The sequence below is a fragment of the Hyposmocoma kahamanoa genome, unplaced genomic scaffold, assembly GCF_003589595.1.
Source record: "Hyposmocoma kahamanoa isolate Upper Pololo Valley unplaced genomic scaffold, ASM358959v1 119, whole genome shotgun sequence".
Classification (NCBI taxonomy): domain Eukaryota; kingdom Metazoa; phylum Arthropoda; class Insecta; order Lepidoptera; family Cosmopterigidae; genus Hyposmocoma; species Hyposmocoma kahamanoa.
The window spans coordinates 3,602,804-3,624,725 of NW_020653409.1; the positions used below are offsets into that span (position 1 = coordinate 3,602,804).

Sequence of the window (21,922 nt, forward strand, 5' to 3'; positions counted from 1 at the left end):
TTTTTTTGTCTCATAAGAACGAGCAAGTAACTCTAGGGATTGCTCTTTTCAAATAAACTTAAATGCTATGGAAAACACTTTGAATCATAATTGAGTGGAATCTAGACTCATGTTGCCTTTCCATACTTCTTTAGCTAAAACATGTTCTTCAATTTAGTATTGACTTTTCAATTAAAATACTTTTAATGTAAGTTTTAAACTTAGAAAATGGTAATCTTAATATATTATTATGCTCCGGAATCTTATTGTAAAAACACACAGTTCCCCATAAAATAATCGTTTACCTTAGTTAAACGAAATCGTGGTACCATGAGTTTGGACTTAGTTCTAAGGTAAGTTCTAATATTATGGATATATAGTTCGAGAGAAACCGTTTTAAGATTTCGGATTTCTTTTATTTTTACATAATGCCAAATGACGGGACGCCCAAGTCGTCCGCCTGGTGGTAAGCGACACGCCTGTCCATAACACTTCCGAGCTTTAAATCACAAAGATCTGAGGGGCACTGCTACAGCGCCCGTTACTCCGTAATAGGTAAGGTGGCAGTACTTCCCTGGACGAATTAACTGCCTCCGTGGCCGAACGATTCCCACTCTGCCACGCAGAGGTTCGATTCCCGGACCGGGAGAAATATTTGTATGGCCTACATTTATTTCTCTCGTGAGTTTGGGTGTAACTTGTGGTTGTCTATGTGTGTCCATGGCACCCGCGACACAGGGTTTCCCTAGTGCGGGGCTATGTTGAGTGTGTGCGTTATTATTATTATTAACTCTTTCACAATAAGCTCTACTGCTACTGCTTTACTTTTTACCCGTGACCAATTGTGCCAGTAATTTACGTCAAGAAACAAAACAATGGTCGCCCTACAGAACAATGGAACTGTTGATACCATTATCATAGTTACATTATCATTATCATAGAACGTGACAGGTTCTTGGAAGGAAAATGAAATACCGTATAATTAAAAAAAATCGCTTTCTTGAAACTTCGCCGACGCCGATAGCAATAATGAGGAGGCCCTTTATTAGGCTATCTCTGAGCCTTTTTCGATAAGAGCACGCCAATTAAATCACGTTGAAGTGAATCTCGAGCGGATTCCGGGAACGTACAAAATGTTTATTTGTATGCTCGTATTTTCATTTTATTCCCCCTCGCAAACAGAGTAGATATTTGCAGACTTTGTCTGTGACATTATATCTCTTTTTCTAGCCTGTAGAGCTAGCACGAAAGGGCGCAACTTGCGCGAGAGCGACATAAAGCGCGAGACACTGCTATTCTCGCATCGTGTTATCCCTACTGGTTGAGAGATTAGTTAAAAACAGTACGCGTATGTATAACGTAAAAATTGATAATGTCACAGGACTCAATAGTATGTGAAATTGACTATAGTTGCGACTCTTCATTATTATGTGTCAACACATGGTTAACACTCTATCCGTTTCTTTCTTTTTTTATATCAAGTGACAGGACTGTCCATAACAGTTGCAGTGCCACTCAAAGCTCTAAACGACGAAGATCTGAGGGGCACTGCCACTGCGCTCCTCACCACATAAGTTGACTAGTCCCATGTGCCTGTAATTTCACCAGCACCAGTACTCTTCAAAACCGGTACGCTGTAATGCTCACATTACTGCTTGGCGGCAGAAATAGGTAAGGTGGCAGTACTTCTCTGGACGAACTCTATCACAGGGAACTTTACTGCTGCTAAAACTACTGCCTTTTGTATAGCAATTATGACGAGCACTGAATTAGGAGATCCGTAGTTCGATTCCCGCTAGAATGTTTCTGAAGTTGTTTATAGTTCGGATGTTTTACGTAATGCATCAGAGTTCATTTGTAGCTCTAATACTCATACAGGTAATGCCCTCGTTTGACACCAGATAAAAAAAACTTTTAAATTAGGAATGCAAATAAAGCAATTAAACAATATTGTACAGTTTACAGTCATTTCATTGACAGCGGTCGAACGACGTCATCGATTTACCATGAATCGTTAATATCCCGAACCTATTGCTTCGAAGAACAACCGTAATTAAAACTGTAATGTCATTATAATTGAATCTAATTCAGTTACATACCGTACATATTCACGTTACTGTCCAGGTGTAACATCCTGATGTAGACTGAAAGCTATGCATTTTATTTGATTTTTTATTCATGTCCCTCGAGACCAAGGTCGGTTTTTTTGTAATATCAAGTGACGGGACAAACAAGTGCGCCTGATGGTAAACTACACGACTGTCCACAACAGTTGCAGTGCCACTCCGAGCTTTAACTCGCAAAGATTTGAGGGGCACTGCCACTGCGCTCGTCACCTTGAGACATAAGTTGACAAATCCCATGTGCCTGTAATATCACTAGCACCCTTAGCGCCCAGTTACACGAGAAGAAAGTTTCCGCGCGGCCGCCGCCACATGGTTACCACGCCTTCATGTATATTAATGGCGAATCTAAATTCTATTTACTATGCAACAACATTTAAACTCCTCTCCATAAAATTACCTACATAGGTAATTTTAAATTCAAGCCAGGCTAGCCTCTGTGCCCGGAACGCTCATTTAAATTAAAACGTAAGAGCTAAACAAATAGAGCGTATTTCGCCATGACAGTTAGACGCACGCGGTCGCTGCGCGGCGGCAACGCGGACTCCGCTCTTCGACCGCGCGGCGCCGCGCGTGGTGAACACGTTGAAATTCGTGTCAAATAAATAAGTCGCCCCTTAGCCTTCAAAGCCGGAACACAGTAATGCTGACATTACTCCTTGGCGGCAGAAATAGGTAAGGTAAACATTGCAACCAGTCCGAAATGTTGAGGTAAATAAAATGTTTTACTTTTAAAATCAAATCATGATCATCAACCCATATACGTTCCACTGCTGGGCACGGGTCTCTCCTCAGGCGAGGGCAAAATGAAATAGTAAGTGAAAACCGCTAAATCAATGCATTGTCGTGGAATTTTCGTTTTAGCAAGATATTTAAATGCCTTCTATAGATTTAAAGTTCTGCAACGACTACGTACAGGCGTGTCGCTTACCACCGGAATCACGACTTCGTCCCGTCACTCGGTATCATAAATAATAATTGAAAAAAATTTGGACGTTCGAGAAGAATCTGCCGAAGAAGCCGAGAAGGCGTTGACGGGGAAATCGTCGAAGACAGGAAGAGTTTTGGGAGACCTTTGCCCTGCAGTGGGGCACAAATAGGTTAAGATAAAAATTACCCTAGCGGAATTCCTATCTCCTAATTCAGTTACATTAGCTGTATAAAAGAACGATAAAATTTATGTAGTATAATAAGCTAAAGGCCATTTAAGTATCATAACAAAAAATTTTCAGTATACCCAACTGTATTTTCATCGAACTATTGTATTATCATCGAACACAATAGCGTAAAGCAATTGTTTACACAGCGGGACATAATTTTTCGTTTCATGATCATAACAAGTTCAAACCTACACTTTTTGATGTTTTACAATAACGTCATACTTATTCCCAAGTCATAAAGTACAGTGATAACAGGGTAGAAACACGTGGCTTCGTGACAAGGATGATTGTATAAGCCCAAATCATTTTTAAACGACTACAAAAAAGAAGAAGGGTCTCAATTCGGTTCTACTTTTATTTTATTTATTTTAATCTAGTAATTTTCTCGTTAGGTAAGTAAGGCAGCATCGATCATTAGTGATTGATTGAATGAATGAATATCATCAGTGCCATGCCGACCTATTTCAGCAATATAACAAATATTATTATTGCAATATAATCTCAATCTTTCTCCATGGAATTACAATAACTTGACGCCCAGATTACTGCGGATAAGATGGAAACATTTCTTTATGCAGTGAATGAAAGTTGTAATATTGTAATAAATACGAAGACTTACCTTCACTGCAGGAGGTTCAACGGCAGACCGCAGTTTGGCTCGACCAGCGCCTCCTGCTTGCCGGATCGCTTCCATCAGGTTGGCGTGAGCATTTCCGACAGACGGCGGCGGTGGCGGCGGCGCCGGAGTCTTTTCGATCCTGATGACAAAGAATAGGGATATGTAATTCTGGATTGTTATTCAATGTTGTCATGAAAAAAAAACAAACGACTGACAATGCTACTATTTTGTAACGTACATAGGTACTTCGAGAGAAAGTTATCCTTAGAAATCTTGATGCTTATCATTGAGGAAAACAAAAGATACCTACGCGTTAATATTCAACATCTTTTTGATATATCACTTTAATAAAAATAGAAGTAAATTAATTTGTTACTCTGCGAACAAAGCGAGGGATAAGTCGTGCAAAATAGCTGCCCTCGAGTTGAATATTTTTTCATCGCAAAATTTATTAAATAAATAACACAAGCGCAACTACGGTAACGTGTTTTTTAATTTTGTATTTTGAATTTTTTTTCAAAGGTGCAATTTAGGTTATAACGACTGTTTTAAAATATGTACGTCCTGTTGTAAAATAGAATTTTGGTTTTAATTAAGCTTATATATTTTTTTTGACATTGGATGAGAATATCCCCGGGGTTCGATTCCAATTCGGTCGGACTGGGTGTTACGGGTATATCCCCGAGTGAATTTCGTTACTCTGCTACTCATAGTACTGAGAATTCCCAAGTTTGAGGCTTGAATTTTTTTATGATATCAAATAACGGGACGAAGAAGCCGTGCGTCTACAGTGGTAATAATAAAATCATTTGTTTCAGGCCACTGCCAACGATACAATGGTGTTAGTTACAAAAGAAACCCTTAAAACTATGTTGGTACAATTGCAATGAATTTGGAAAATTAATTTAACCGTCTCCGTGGACGAACGGTTACTTACGGCAGGTCTACCACGCAGAAACGCGCCGATAGAAATATTTGTATGGCCTATATTTATTTCTTACGTGACTTTGGGTGTAATTTGTGGTAGTCCATGGCACCCGCGACACAGGATTTCTCTAGTGCGGGGCTATGAGTGTGTGAAAAAAAAAGGTAAATACACTAATCACTAGTTAATTTGACCAATCTTTACCGAAAACTTCAAAATTGTACAGTCAACACGATGGACAAACATCATTAGGATGCCATTGCCACTACTAATGGCATAAAAGTCATCAATTCGCGCCTCGGCGAGCATGCTGGTCGTGTTGCAGTGCTGTGGCAGTCCTAATAGCATTCTGAAGATATTAACGTAATATACTCTCAGTGCATTGTACTGGTGCATTATGTAGGTACAGTGTGTAAGTAACCCCCTAAAACTCGAGTACACTGACTGACAGTAAGCGACTCGCCTTTCTATAACAGTTGCAGTGTTGCTCTAAGCTTTATACCGCAAAGGTCTGAGGAGCACTGTGCCCGTCACCCTGAGACTTAAGTTGAAAGCTAAGCTGTAACGTGTATGAAATTTCACCAGCACTTATACCATTCAAAATCGGAACGAAATAATGAGCATTACTGCTTGGCGGCAGAAATAGATAATATAATATAATAGATAACAATGTGGCACATCTACTGCTACTAAAATATAATAGATAAGTAATCCAAGTCAGATCTTCTTATCGTGTCGAATACTTCTTTATTTTAGGACTATATTGAGCAGCAATTGCTACCTTGATTGCGCTATCCGTGGCCGCGTAGGGATCTTCCCTCGTACAGGTATCAGGGCACAACAGAAGATTAAAGCCAGATAAATGATGTGGTCGTCTGACGCAATAATACATAACATTGAGAGTAAATAATATCAACAACGTTGAATGTCAACCAAGACTTAAATTGTAAGACGCTCTTACAGAAAATACGTAACTAAGTGAGATTTTCTACATTCAAGCATCAAAATCTAGCTTTAGTAATTCGAGAGCACAATTTCTGAAATTTCTCTACCTAATTATAAGAAGCAGTCAAGTAGATATTCAAGTAAACACTCGAGTAAATATTCAAGTAAACGCTCAAGTGAATAACGATAGTCGTAATGTAGATCTTTGTGAGAATGTTTACAAATTCATTATGTTTATTTGGCTGTCTTCCAATTTGGGACGATCGATATTGTTTTTATACGGCCTAGTCCAGACATCAAGACGCTTAGTAAGTTCTTTTTCGGGCTTGTTTGGGACACTATAGTATTTAAAACATTAGAATGACATTGTCTATACATTAACGTCCGATCGTCACATGGGTAAGTCATATACGGCAAAAAATAATTTAATAGAATAGTATCGTGGTCGATTTATCGATTCTAACATCGTGATATTCAATAAACTTAATATTATACATATAGCGTCATCTCTAGTCCGCCTCCGATATGTATGCATGTATAGTGAAAAAAATCGTTACAAACCTGAAACAAAGATCTGCAACAGGCAGAGAAATAGGTATGATGGTTCGTTTCGTAGCTCAGTTTTGGAGAGCGTCAGGCAGTATACTGAAAGATACTCCGATTCCGACGGAATTTGTTTTAGTGATCGATGTGTATATATTTATAACAAACTATAATCCATTTCACATAGCACAGGTACGGTGGCGTTTGAGATTTGACGTTTCTAGAGTAGTCACGTAAAATCGAATGAAAAAGAATCGATCTAAATATCTTATCGAGATAATTTGTAACTAAGAGTGAATCGATGTAGAGACAATAATTTAGAACAAAAAACAAAGAAAATGAAAAGGATAATGAATAATAGCCGATTTGATTTATCGATTCGATGGTGTAAATCTCTATGGATAAATATTCCGTTTTATATATTAAATAATTGGAGTAATTTATTTTTATCTCAATCATTTCGATTTCCATCTACTTAATATACCGTATTTTTTACTTAAAATTACAATTGCAAAAAATTTGTTTGTTTTTGCTATATTGTAACAAATTTACAATTTGTTTTCGTAACCTGGTTGAGAGATTAGTTAAAAATAATTTTTACGTAGCATATAATAATATATAAAAAAAAATCGAAATGTCATAGTACCCATCACATGTGGAATAGACTATAGTGGAGTAATTTCACAAAAAAAAATATTTAATAACATGGTACCAAAACATTGTGATATTCAAAAAAGATAATATTACAATATAGGGCAAGTATCTTAGGGCATCGACTGTTACCACTAGTACATATTTACTTCCCAGTTTATTTTAGAACTGACCCAGATTAGAAAGAGTGTCAATTAGTAGAGACGCCTCCCAACTTGTAAAATTCAATAGTTGTAATGAATGTAAATATTAATGGAGTAGCTTCCATTTCAGTCGATTGTTGAATGATATCGATATTTGTAATAAAACTATTGAAATGCATTTCACAAGGAACCCCACAACGGTTCCATCTTCGTAGAAATGCAACGCGATACCCTAGGTCCTTTTTTCTTGCCTCTTTTTGCACGCGTAAAGGTGCAGACAGATGCATCGAAGACATTGACAGTGAAGTTGGAAATAGAAAACTTTTCCCTGTGCAGACTTGTGTAAATGAGCACCGAGTGTTCTTAGAAATTTCGCAGCGCGCTCGTGACGGCATGGCGCCTACAGAAATAGCGATTCGCGTGAAAACATTTCAATAAAACAATAGTTACGATTCGAGAAACAAAGTAGTTCATCAGAAACAACGTCTTAAATGCATTTTTCTTAATAGCTTTAGGCACTTACAAGTACCTTGGAAAGTACAGAGGATCGTTCTAGGGTAATTTTCACGTTAGTTTTCTCTACCTAATTTCGGTGGCAATTTTTATTATTTAAATATTCTAGGACACTCTCATGAAGTATTACTTAATATTACAGTGTACTTTCCTGAAATAATATTTAAAACCTCACAATAATGTACTTGAATACTTAAATAATAACAATAATTTTTTATTTAATTTTTTTTCAAAAAGCTGCAAGAAAATATAATACAGAGCGCGGAAATGAAAATGCTAAGATGGGCGCCCGGCGCCGGCGTTACAAGATTAGACCACGTCAAAAACATCCACATAAGAGGCAGTTTTAAACTGAGGCCTATCCAGGAAAAGTTGCTTGAGAGCCGACTTAGGTAGTACGGGTGTTATGCGACGACCGCCTGATCATATGACAAAAAAGTCCTTGACATGAGTAGCCAGCCCAAGGGACGTGGTAGACCCCGCCTCACATGGATATCCCTTATTAATAAAAATCTGCGAGAGCATCAGTTACCGGATCGGTCGATCGATCGGTTGCCGGAAAGTGCGCGAAACCGGATTAATCCAAATATATACTTCAAATTTAAATAGGACCAACACTGTGGTGCTTTGTCACAACACTGTGGTCTTTCCAACAAAAAAGAATCATCGAAATCGGTTCACAAATGCCGAATAATCGCATAACAAACATGCAAAAAACACAGTCGAATTGAGAACCTCCTTTTTTTGAAGTCGCTTAACAATTGCCACCGAAATATAGAGTAGTAAGTAGAGAAACAAAACTGAAAATTACTCTATTATCTCAAGTGGCATAGAGTTTTATAGAGCATTATTGCATCTAGTCAACAGGCAAACGCGTAACGTCATTTTCGCTCTTATCACTTAAGACATAAAACTATTTCTGACCCGCCTTATACGATAAGTGTCAATAAATAAAAATATGTGCTCTGTGCATTGTCAAGAGTACTACATCGTAAATAAACTTATCATTTTGATAACCATTCGTCATATTATCCTCGTACAGGGCTACCATTATGACGTCACAACAGTGAGTACACAGTCTACGCGGAATTGTTTACGTCGGCTGTAAACAAGTGGAGCGTACCTACTTATTTTATCGGAATAACAGGAACCCGTTGGACAAATTAATGTCTTTTTTACATACACGTGTTTTAACTTAATTATTTTTGTTAATTTTTATGTTACCTATTAATAAGCGAGTCCAAGATAATGTGCCACACAACACCAAATACCTGGTCTCAAACTAGGGAAACTGCCTCCGTGGCCGAACGGTTACCACGTTGGACTGCCACGCGGAGGTCCCGGGTTCGATTACCGAGCCGGGAGAAATATTTGTAAGGCCTACATTTATTTCTCTCGTGAGTTTGGGTGTAATTTGTGGTTGTCTATGTATATGTCCATGGCACCCGCGACACAGGGTTTCCTAGTGCGGGGCTATGTTGAGTGTGTGCATTATTATTATTATTATTAAACAATAATTTATAAATGTCTATTTTATAGGTAAATAAGGTACACTTAAAATTGCCTTTAAAATTGCCTTATGACATTAAGTCCCCCATTTGTACTTCAGTTGGTATTGTACAATACGTCATACTGATTAAACTCTACTGCTCATTCATATCATAAGATTCCCTTTCCCTAGTACGGGGCTATAAAGTAACATGACCTCATTTATATAAATACAAAATACAATCTTTACCACTAACCAGACATCACGAGTATTCCAAATAACAATTGCAAAATACATTATTGTCAGCTGATGAAAGAGTACACCCAGGGAAATACTGCCACCTTACCTATTTTTGCCGCCAAACAGTAATACACAGTGAGCATTACTGCGTTCCGGTTTTGAAGGGTAAAGGTGCTGATGAAATTACAGGCACATGGAACTTGTTAACTTATGTCTCAGTCCCGACAACACGGGCGCAGAGGCATCTTTGAGATTTAAAGCTCTGAGTGACACTGGAATTAATGTGAACAGGCGTGTCGCTTACCAGCAGGCGCACGACATATTCCTCCCGTCAGTTAGTATCATAAAAAAATCCATAACGACTTAAAAATAGAAACAGACAAAATCAACTCAAAAAAACATAACACACGTTGCCAAGAACTCTGAAATCGAATACGGGCCAGGAAACAAATTGATACGTATATACGTGTACATATACAATGAAGAAGCTGCAGTTACCGGAAAGTGCGCAAAACCGGATTCGTCCCCTAGTTTGCCACCCTTAGGGGTAAAATATTTTCTTCAAATTGTTAATAGGACCAATACTGATGTACCCTCTTTCCAACAAAAAAAAAAAAGAATCATTAAAATCGGTTCACAAATTGCGTAACTTACAAACAAAAAAGTCGAATTCAGAACCTCATCCTTTTTTGAAGTCGGTTAAAAAGGATGGATTTAAATGACAATATTGTATGACAGCACACTAAAGTTTGACAATTACATCTGTTTATAAAAAAAAGACATGTATGTTAGTTACCACATTCCAGAGACCACATGCACGCGTCATAAATCATCTATGTATTTGCCCTGCCGTTGCAACTCGTATAGGGAAAAACTAACATTAAATTTAGCATAAAATCATATGGGCAATCACATGGCGTTTAACAACTCCATAAACCAACTTCTAGCCTAAATCAGCTATGGGCGCCGCATACAACAATAACATAATTAGCATACTGTGTAATGTTTGATCAATTGGTATGTATACTTTGTAATTTATAACCTTCATGCTGATATCATTCTAATGTAGATAGTTTACATTATCCATATGCGTGTGTCGTGTTCGAAGACACAGCAACTTGTAAACAAAAATCGTTTATTGTTAATGATGAATACTCAACTCTATCCAATATGATTTACGATCTGTTATTCAATTCAATGTTTTGTTTATTTTTATCAGGATAGGTGCGCCGTCTGGTACGATGGTGTGACGCGGTGGAGACTTTAGTCTAGTTAAGAGGTAGAGGTGGTTAACGTCTCGTGCTAAGAGGCTTATAGGTGACTCGGAATTAGTGGAGGCAAAGTTGCAGAATCTCGAACACCGCCGTACAGTTGCAGCTTATCGGTATTCTACAGGATATATCACGGAGAGTGTGCGATGGAATTGCATAATTTGATTCCGTCTTCACCTTTCCATCTTCGGGGAACTAGACGTGGGTCTCACGATTCACATGAAGCATTTCGCTTCCACATTTGTATGGCAAGCGGCTAGGGAGTGGAATTGCCTGCAGACTTGTTCATCGAATACTTTAACTTGGATCTTTTCAAGGAGAGAGAGAATAGACATAATTTAAGTGTGCATGCTACATCCTCGACCTCATCGTCACTTTCCATTAGGTGAGATGGAGGTCAAATGCGCACTAATTTTTTATATAAAAAAAGACAGCAATAACCGGCCCTATGCAGATGTCACGCGGCATTCAGTACGATAGACTTTCTCTCCGCCGGTAACCTATTCATAGACATTACTTAAGAGGGAGCATCATTGACTTACAAATAAATGGACGACGGGTCTAATCCAAAAACCACGAAAAAAATGACCCAAGTCAACCTATTTACACGTAGTGATATGTAAAGGAATATGAAAAAGCTAAAACGTTGAACTTAAATTGTAATGTCATCGCAGTACTGTCTAATTTTGCTTGCTTCGCTGTCAGTAACTAAAGCGTGAATGACGCTCTGTATACGATTTTAACGCCCTATAAGTTCGGACACTTTTTAGCGCGGTCCCGACCTCCATATAATTGTAAGTCAATGGGGAGCATGCCAAAAAAGTTTTGACGTCGGCTCCGCCCAAATTTGTGAAACAAATATATGCCTGTTCGCGAGACATGCGTCAGGAGATGTTGTATTTTGCGCATTAAAAGTACCAAATTCGTTTTAGCGGAATAACTCTAAAACTAAAGGGATTAAAAAAAATCCGTAGTGACAGTTGTCGATCATGCATAAATATAATTAATTATCTTATTTTTGTCCTAATAACCTGTATTATGTATTTCGAGGATAAATCAAAAAATAAAATGAAAAATATATAATAAATATATATAAATGGAAAAATAAAATGTGAAAACGGTGAAATTACAGGCACATGGGACTTGTCAACTTATGTCTCAGGGTGACGGGCGCAGCAGCAGTGCCCCTAGATCTTTGCGATTAAGCCCTGAGTGGCACTGCAACTGTTATGGACAGGCGAGTAGCTAACCATCAGGCGCACGACTCGTGCGTCTCGTCACTTGATATTATTAAAAAAAAGGATAATTGTATTGCCGTTGTGCACGACGGTAAACAATCTCAATAGTGTGTTTTCCACACGAATAATTCTGTAGCTAGAAGAATTAATTTCAAAGAAACAAGATAATTATGTCCACGCGGACACATAAATACAATTATCTGTTTATCACAATTGTATTTCGAGAATGCATAATAGTATTAACAAGAATGTTATGAAATATTCGTATCGAATTATAGATAACAGATGAATTATGATGACATGATAAGTCTCTGAGAAACAACATGGCAATAAATATAGAGAGGGTTACTGGTAAAATACTAACCACCTCACAGGACAACATTACTAACATCATAAACAACAACTTTTCATTCCTGAGTTTTTACAAAACATTAATAAATTTACCAAAAACATATTTTTGTTTTTGTTGTCTGACACTTTATAAATTTGTATTTGGCCAAAAATCAAAATCAAAATAATCTTTATTTCATTGGTAATCATTATTACACTTGAAATCGTCAAATTGGTTAAACTGTACCGCTCATTCGTAAGGCAGATTCCCCTGAGAAGATTGAGCAAGAAACTCTAGGGGTTGCTCTTTGCAAAAACATTTGTACGCATTCAACATTTACAATATATTTTTTATTTTGCTTTCCAACATCAGAGATCGAAACTACCTCCATGAGCTAAACGGGTTACTACCACGGATTTTTGTCATCCAAGTACGCAGAAGTTGTATAATAACCTTTAGTATAAAGTTTTTGTTTCACTGTAGTTTTAAACCTCGTGAATGGCAAATTTTGTATGTCAACCGGAATCTTGTTATAGAAGTGCGTTTACATTGCCCCTTAAATGAATTTGTCACTTTGTGAAGACGACTATCAAGAACAGATAGTTTATCTTTATTCCTCGTATTAATGTTACGTCTGTCACTATTTTTCATAAAGAGATTACTATTCCTCTTAACATAAATTGCATTTTCATAGATGCACTGTGACGCTCTAGTGTAAGAATATAATTTCCTTAAACTTATCTCTCAAAGATACTCTGGGACCTAGATTGTAAATTGCCCTAACCGCACGTTTCTGCAGGACAAAGATTCGATTGATATCGGCGGCTTACCCCAAAGCAAAATGCCGTATGTCATTAGACTGTGAAAGTAGCTGAAGTAAACCAATGTAAACAAATGCGGTTTCGACGTCTGAAAGTTTCCGTATTTTTCTAATCGTGTACACTGCAGAGCTGAGCCGTTTTGATAACTTACTTATATGTGGACTCCATTGCAATTTAGCATCTAACGTTATACCTGGAAATACAACTGTATCCACAAGTTTCAATTTTTCGTTTCTAACTACAATGTTTGCAACCGTCTCTCTAACATTGGGTAATGTAAATTTCATACAATTTTTTTTTCTCAATAAGAAGCAGGTTATTAACAGCAAACCAATCAAGTACTTTAGATATAGTATTGCTCACATCGTTGTAGGAACATTGGTGGCTTTTAACTTTAAATAATAATGAAGTATCATCAGTAAACAATTCACTATCTCATGTTTTAAACCCTCTATGAGGCTAGGTAAGTCATTAATATAAACTAAAAACAAAATGGACCTAGAATTGAACCTTGAGGGACACCTATGCTTATTGCAGACCCTGATGATCTCGTATCGTTAACATCGACCTTCTGGACCCTACCACTCAAATACGATTTAAGAAGGTGGAGGTCACATCCCGCCACGCCATAATGGCGAAGTTTCGTGACCCTCTGGTCCATGATACTCTTATCATGGTGTACACAATCAAAAGCCTTGGAAAGGTCACAGAATACACCAATAGCGTCATGTGAGTCTTCCCATGCATCAAATATATGTTTCATCAACTCAACACCAGCATCGGTTGTAGAGCGACCCCGAGTGAAACCAAATTATTTAGGAGACATTAAGTTATTACTATAAAAATGTGACACTGCACACATGATTTAGAATCATTTTTTCAAAGATTTTACTGAGTGTTGGTAGTATTGAAATAGGTCTGAAATTGGTGCGGTCTGACATACTACCAGATTTGAAAAGTGGAATAACTTTACTTTGCTTCATGAGGTCAGAAACCACACCATCATCAACACATTTATTAAAGACATAGGCTAAGCAAGGCGCAATACAATCAACTGTAGAACTAATTACTCTGGTTGAAAGACCATCAAGGTCAGGAGTATTTTTTATGTCTATAGACTTAAAGGCTTTAACAATATCGTTTGGAAATACATGACGGAACCTTAAATTAGTAATACTAACTGCATTATTTTCTTTTAGTAAAGATTCAGCGGCGGTGGCAGATGAATTTAACGACTTAGTAGTCAAAATTGTAATGTCAGTAAAAAAAATTTTCAAATATTTTAGCAACTTCTGTGTCTATGTTTACAATTTTGTCATTAAATCTTAGTTTGAAATCTAAGTTACCAGGTTTGACCCTTCCAGTTTCGCTGTTTATAATATTCCAAGTCGCTTTTACCACATTCGCGTTGCTTTTAATTTTATTATTTATAAACATTGCTTTGGCTGCAACACAAACACGTTTAAACAGTTTCGAATACTTCCTAACAAAATCATTAAAACTTTTACTAGTGTTATAGGTCATTTCAACGAAAAGATCATATAGCCTTTGTCTACTCTTATGAATTCCCACTGTCGCCCAATCACTAAATTTCAATGTATTATTAATGGTTATGAATTTGGAATTAAAAACATTATCACGTTCAGTTTTCACTATGTTGAAAATTGAATTATACAATTTATTGGGATCGTTAACGTACGGAATATCAGTTAGTTGAAGCATTACGTTACTTCTATAAGCTTTAAGTCGACCATTATTTATCGGAACACATGTGATATCCTTTTTTGGCACTTTATCAACAGTTATATTAAAAGTGGCCAATTGACCGCAGTGATCAGACGTTAATTTATTTACAATAGATTTATTACTGGGTACCGCGTTAGTATAAATGTTGTCTAAACAAGTGGCTGTAGTAGAAGTTATTCTAGTAGGCACCAAGAAAAGATTCACAAGATTATAACTCTGAAAAAATGATATGAGCCTACTGCTGGCACTGGAATCTTCTAATAAGTTAACATTGAAGTCACCACAAACAGCAATATATTTTTTATTTTTTATTTTAATAATAACGCACACACTCAACATAGCCCCGCACTAGGGAAACCCTGTGTCGCGGGTGCCATGGACACACACACATAGACAACCACAAATTACAACCAAACTCACGAGAGAAATAAATGTAGGCCATACAAACATTTCTCCCGGCCTGGGAATCGAACCTGGGACCTCTTGCGTGGCAGTCCGGCATGGTAACCGTTCGGCCACGGAGGCAGTTTATTGGGATTATTTAATTTGCCTAAAACTTCACCTAATCTTTTTTCAAATAATTCGTAAGATGAATGGCCCAGCTCGACGATCCCCACAGTTTACGCTAAGAACTCACGGAGTGATTTTCACCCGCGCCCGCCGTGGTTGCGGGACCGCGGCCTTCGTAGAATGTAGATATGTATGTAAAATTTAGTAGCACATTTCACGACGCGTTTTACGCCCGTGTCGGGGACGATTACTCGTGGGAGCCGCAGCGTCTGCGGGCTACTAGTAGAACCGCCCGGGATGCGGTCACCAGCGTGCTTGGCGGTCGATTCGCCCGCAACGATCTCTATCGTTCGCAAATAACCGCGCGACTGGCGATCATCTCGCACCAAGTTTGTCGCGCAACCGCGCCGGCTACGTGACCGCACAAACCTGCGGTATCGTGGGTAATGAAATAAAACAGATGTCCCGCAGCCGCAGCGGGCGTGGGTGGAAACCGCTCCGTGAGTTCTTAGCCTTACAGCGATCTATTTAAATATTTTTATTTTACGGAAATCAAAGGTATAAAGAGATTCAGAGATATTTTTAGTAGCAGTACAGGTCCTTGTGAATAATTTGAAAAATGCGAGTGTCTTTCAGATATGATAACTTTAAAGGGGCGTGACTTTGTAATTGCCCACACCTACAACGGTTTTCAATTTAAGGTCAGTGGAAATAGATAGAATATTATGTTATTAACGTTCTGATCTAAAAAGGTGTGCACTAAAAAAAAAACTAAAATTTACAGTATTATATTTGAACAATTTAAGTTATAAGAAAAAGAGAATATTATTTAAGCCTCTTTGTTAATGTTTGCAGAAGTTTCGGCTACTTACAGTACAGCTTGTAATTTTAAAGAAGCTCAAAGAGCCTTGAGTGCACTCGTAGAGTTTGCAGACATTTTGTAATTATAGGACTTGAAAAGTGTACATAAAATAAAAGCAAAAACTACGACGAAACTACGAAGTTTAATAACGAGACAAAATAATAACTTCTAAAGAGAAAATACTTGGAAATCCAGCAACTGGTACGGTTTATTAAAAAAAATTGTAAATATTTATATAGAGTCTATTGCATTGGGATGCGAATGTTTGTAACCTATTTGTCTGCCATTTTCATGTTAATTTTGTGTTACATTCAATACTTAGTATTGTTAACAAAAGCTACGTAATCAATCGTTCGATTGAATATCGTTCTCGAATCGAAGGGCGCTTTCCGAACTATTCAGAACATTCGAGTTAAACGTCGGATACGATATTGTTACCCAACACCGTTTACGGAGTTAGTCGGTGAAATAAATTATAAGAAAAATGAAAATCCTTTTATATACATATTTAAGACTATATTAATATAGGAATGCATTAGTCTTGCATTAAAATAAATTAATAAAATTGAACAAAATTCAGATATCATTTCAAATAATAAGAGATTTCCATATTACATTCTTGCTTTGTAAACAATACGAAGTTCGGTAACTTCTATTCGATAACTGTGTTCTGAATAATGTTTGTAGCTTTTGCCGATCGAGAAGTTCGAGTAATCGTACGGGTGTGACACCATTTCCGTTCGGTTTCGATTTCGAAGTTTGACGTTCGATTCGGATGTTGTGAATAAAAATGAAAAGAAATCGTACGATATGAAATCGAATCGGTCGACAGCTGAGTTATCGTAAAGTTCTGAATCGACCCCCTGATCTAGATGATTCGATTCGCCTTTCTATTGAATCGATTCGGTTGAAAATCGCATTGAAATAAGTCAATGCAAAAAATCGGTAGGTCGTACTTGAATCGATCTTCATTAAAATCGAGTAATAATGTGCATCCTAAGTAGTGAGAGTCCACAGGATTTGAAGGTGGGTATTATGTGGTCTCTTTTTCGGCTAAAAAATTTTTTTTACATCGAAATTTAACGCATACATATACATATCCCCGCTCTAGAGAAACCCTGTGTCGCGGGTGTTCATGGACACACGCATAGACAACCACAAATTACATTTAAACTCACGAGAGAAATAAATGTAGGCCATACAAATATTTCTCCCGGCCCGGGAATCGAACCTTGAACCTCTGCGTGGCAGTCCGGCATGGTAACCTTTCGGCCACAGAGGCAATAAATTTGTAATAAGTATGGAATTATACCAAATTCCGTATTCGCCGTTTGAGCCCACGATTTTAGGTAGAAATGGATTAAAACTCGGCGCTTTGGGTTAAAAAATAAAACCCGAGCAGGTTGATTGGGTAACCTACTGCCCTTCTCTGTCTTCAACTCATTATGCTAAGGAAAAGGTTTAGGCTAGGCCATAGTCTAGCACGCTGACCCAATGTGGGTTGGGGAGTTTACGCGTTTACCAAACGTTGTGGACTTTGGGCGCGTTTATTGGGTTTTAACCCACTGCCCATCTCTGCTGATCGCACATTACTGTGTTCTGTGTGTAATGACGTTACTGTCGTTAACTTTGAAAATTCAATGTTTCGGGCTCGTGCATAACTTTGATGACTTGAACTTTGATGGCATGGCTTAAAAGAAAACCAGCGCTGTTTGACTTTTCAAGGTGTACAGTATTTATGTTGAGGCAGGGCCATTTCAAATCAGAAACGAGGAGATCCGTAGAAGAACGAAAGTCACTAACATAGCTCAAGTGGCAGTGGGCACGGCACATAGCTCAAGTGGCAGTGGGCACGGCACATAGCTCGTAGAACTGATGGCCGTTGGGGCAGAAAGGTTCACGAATGGAAAGCCGTACAGTGGGACGGCCCCCTACTACATGGAAGGATGACCTGGTAAGGGCGGTGGGGAACCGATGGATGCACGTCGCGTCTTACGGGCTAGTCTGCCAATCTTTGGGGGAAGCCTATGTTCAGCAGTGGACGTCTTCCGGCTGATATGATGATGACGAGGGCCATTTCAGCACAAAATGTTGCAAACAGGTACGATCTATATAACATTTAACACACAATGAATCTGAACACGGTGCGGGGCGGGGGCGTACACGCAAAAGCCACACTGTTTGCTGGAGTTACACTACTTGTTTTGAATATACTATATTCCTAGTTACCTATTAGCATAGGCCAATTTATTAGCATTCTAGGTCGTCATTGTGGTGCTTATGGGTATCAAGGACGTTGGTTGTATGATATAATAGATTTATAGACACGTTGAATAGATATCCTACTAACTTAAACTGTGATATTGTTTGAAGTTACCACGCATTAAAAATGAAGTAAATTTGCATTCGCGCGATTTCAACAAACAACATTTGTGATATAATTGAAGGTTCCTACAGATTAAGAGAATATTTAGTACAACTAACATTGCACTTATATATAATTAGAAGACTGGTGAACATTGTCGTAATTTATGAGAACCGAAGGGTAGTCAAGAAATTATGGGATTTCCGAGAGAGGTTATTATCCACTCTACCCCTTGAAATTTAGATAAATATCGCACCATGCGTGTAATAAGGCCACATTTGCAAAATGACTACTTTTTAGAAGACAGGTTTGCAGATTCCACCAACAAAATGAGTCGATAACTTTTTTATGAGTAACAAAATTTCACGTAAATACATAATTTGTTTCATGTGGATCGTATTACTTTTTTTTTACTGTCGTGTGATGAAAGCACTTTTGACGTATGTGGCCTTATTTATTTCAACATTACGAATGTACATATTCTGCCTATACCAATATCTAGTAATAAGTAAAACAAAATTATTTGGGACATTACTCTTAAAAACCAGCAAAATATGGCTTTGTGTTTCTTTGAGGCTAAGAGTGGTTTAGCAGCGATGCAAATCAAAAAAAAAGTCGCCAATCGTCTACCTTTACACACACGCCTGACTTTAATGCAGTCGCCGCCTATAAATCGCAAGTGTAGCGACGCAATCGCGCGTTTCACGAACTCGCGTTTGCATCGCTGCTAAAAATCGCCGTGTATAATCGATCTTAATGGTATCGTGGTTGCGTAGACTATGAAGCGTGTGGGGCAGACAATATTTTCGAAAATAATTTATTTACACCAACACCTACTATTTTTTTTAAGCTTTTGGTGAGAAATAGTGATGTTATGAGGTGGTAAATCACTTACGAATACGAACGAACGAAACGACGAATTTCTCATCAAATAAAACACAACACTATCATAGATAGATATGCCAAATATTCCATTTATAATTTCTGTTGCTAGGTAAAGAAAATTCTCCAAGAAGCACTTCAAAATATGTCCTATGAGGATACAGAGAATTTATTTATTATCGTAAAATAAACGTTGTCTTGTTTAAGTGTACATTTTTTTGATTGGCAATATACTGTTTAATTGTTTAATTTTATTTCATAAGATTCTCCTAAAAAGTATTTATAATATTAATAGTATGCACGTTTATAATTAGTAGTACTTTTTACCTGAAATACAGGAATTTCCTAGTTCAGGTACATGTGTTATTTTTACATTAAATCGCATAAGTAGTCTTTAGTTTTCTCTGTACATTATGTTACTGAATAAACAATTTTATTTATTATTATTATTATTATATATTGTTATTATAGAAAAGCTTTTTTTTCTTTCAAGTTAAATTGTTTGGTTAATTTTGAATAACCGTAATTTTTGTAAGCATCTGCAAATATATTTTCTAGCGTCGCCATTAGGTTACGTGATTCGTGAATAAAGAATGACAGCAGGCAATAGAGTCGAGGGTTAATGTCAAAAAACTGACTGTGGTCGAAATATATCAAAATGTTTAGGTATAGTTGTTCATTTTTATAGCAATTTACTACTATATCAGTTTTTTACGAAGGAAAATCGATAACACTGATATTGAGTCGTTATCGGTCTATGCACTCGTTTTCCCTTAAAACAACGGATGGATAAGTATATCTAATATCTTTGTAGATAGTTCTTTCTGATACTCTGTCGATATTTCATTTTCATTTCATGCGATACCAAAAACCTTGGCGTCCCTTAAAGGCCCTATTATATTTATGTAAGATGCGGTTTGTATCTTACGGGATACACCGAACATTCTTCTTCTTTTTTGCACTTTTTAGGATTTTGCCAGTGTCAAATTCTCCGCGTAGTAATTTTATGGGTTTCTGTAGGTTCTGCTATTCAATGAGCTTTGTACAGACATTCTGTTAGAGAACACAAACTTACGTATTAAATCATACATTTTGATATTGCAGATCTGTTGGCTTATCGTGAGAACATTTTATATAAAATATATAGATAATTATTGATGTGCAAAATAAGATGCTTGCGAATTATAATAACATGTTATTGCTGGTTATATAACGACAATTATGGACATTCTTAAGTAGTCAAAATTCCAGAATGTCTGAAAACCGGTCAACATTTTCACTCTGTTGTGCCTACCATGACTTACGGTGCCGAGACACGCTCATACAGAATTAGAAGATGAGATTTGCACAGAGAGTCTTAGAGCATTCCATATTCGGCATGAAGCTTATGGACCCTGCTCCCAATGTCCAGATTCGAAGTTGAACGAAGGTAAAGGACGTGGGCAATCGCATCATGGAACTACAGTGGAGCTGGGCAGCACACCTACCACGGAGGCAAGATAATAATAACGCACACGCTCAACATAGCCCCGCACTAGGGAAACCCTGTGTCGCGGGTGCCATGGACACACGCATAGACAACCACAAATTACACCCAAACTCACGAGATAAATATATGTAGGCTATACAAATATTTCTCCCGGCGGGGAATCACCTGGAACCTCTGCATGACAGTCCAGCATGGTAACCGTTCGGCCACGGAGACAATCGTGATGACTGATGGAGTAAGGCAATAATTGAGTGGCGTCCAAGGATTGGGTACTGGAAGGTCAGGCGTCCAGAGGCGAAATGGATGACACTAGCGCAGGAACGTGGGGAGTGACACAAAATATTGGGAGGCCTATACCCAGTAGTGGGTGAAATCAGCCTGTGTATGATATAATCACAAAGATCAATAAAAGGGGAATTAACATAAATACTTTAAGCAAAAAATCCACTATTTTATACTCCGTAAAATGTAATGAATGACGCATGTCCAATTTCATGAACCAATGATGGGACACAATCAGTGAAATCGAGAATCAATATTGAAATATATCGACTGTCCGTGTTTAAAACACTATTACAATACCGTGAAAGTAATTGAAATCACCTCATATATTTTATTAATAGGATCCGCTTCACGAATAATGGCGAACAGGCGTGGCGCAACTACTTGTTAATTTTCAGTTTAATTTCCATAGATGTAACTAACCATACTTAAATAGAGTATATTGGTAAACATTGAACAAAAAAAAAACACCAAAAATATACAATTCATCAATCAAACATCACCGTCAAATCCTTTCTCAACTGAATGAGTTGACCGACTTAATATTTTCGATATTTCCCATGACAAACTTTTTTTCCGTCAGATGCAACTTCATCGTGCTCTAAAAACACATTATTAATATTTTGGAAATAAATCTATTTTTCGGATCTAAATCGCGTATATATATATATATATAATCGCGTTTTTTCCAACAAACCAACGTATCGAACCCTTTACAGGTCACTATGCCTGAGTCAACCAATTGCGAAAACCTACTCGATGTAAATCGTCAATGATTGGTGAATTTCAATTACC

General features: G+C 37.5%; 1 protein-coding gene across 1 annotated transcript in view; it reads right to left on the reverse strand.

Moving 5' to 3' along the window:
* Positions 1-21,922, reverse strand: part of LOC113240074 (WASH complex subunit 1-like) — a 53,480-nt gene that overhangs the window by 10,986 nt on the left and 20,572 nt on the right. Inside the window, exon 5 of the mRNA XM_026477282.1 lies at positions 3,882-4,020. Coding sequence (XP_026333067.1) covers positions 3,882-4,020 — 139 coding nt within the window. The remainder of the gene's footprint in view (positions 1-3,881; positions 4,021-21,922) is intronic.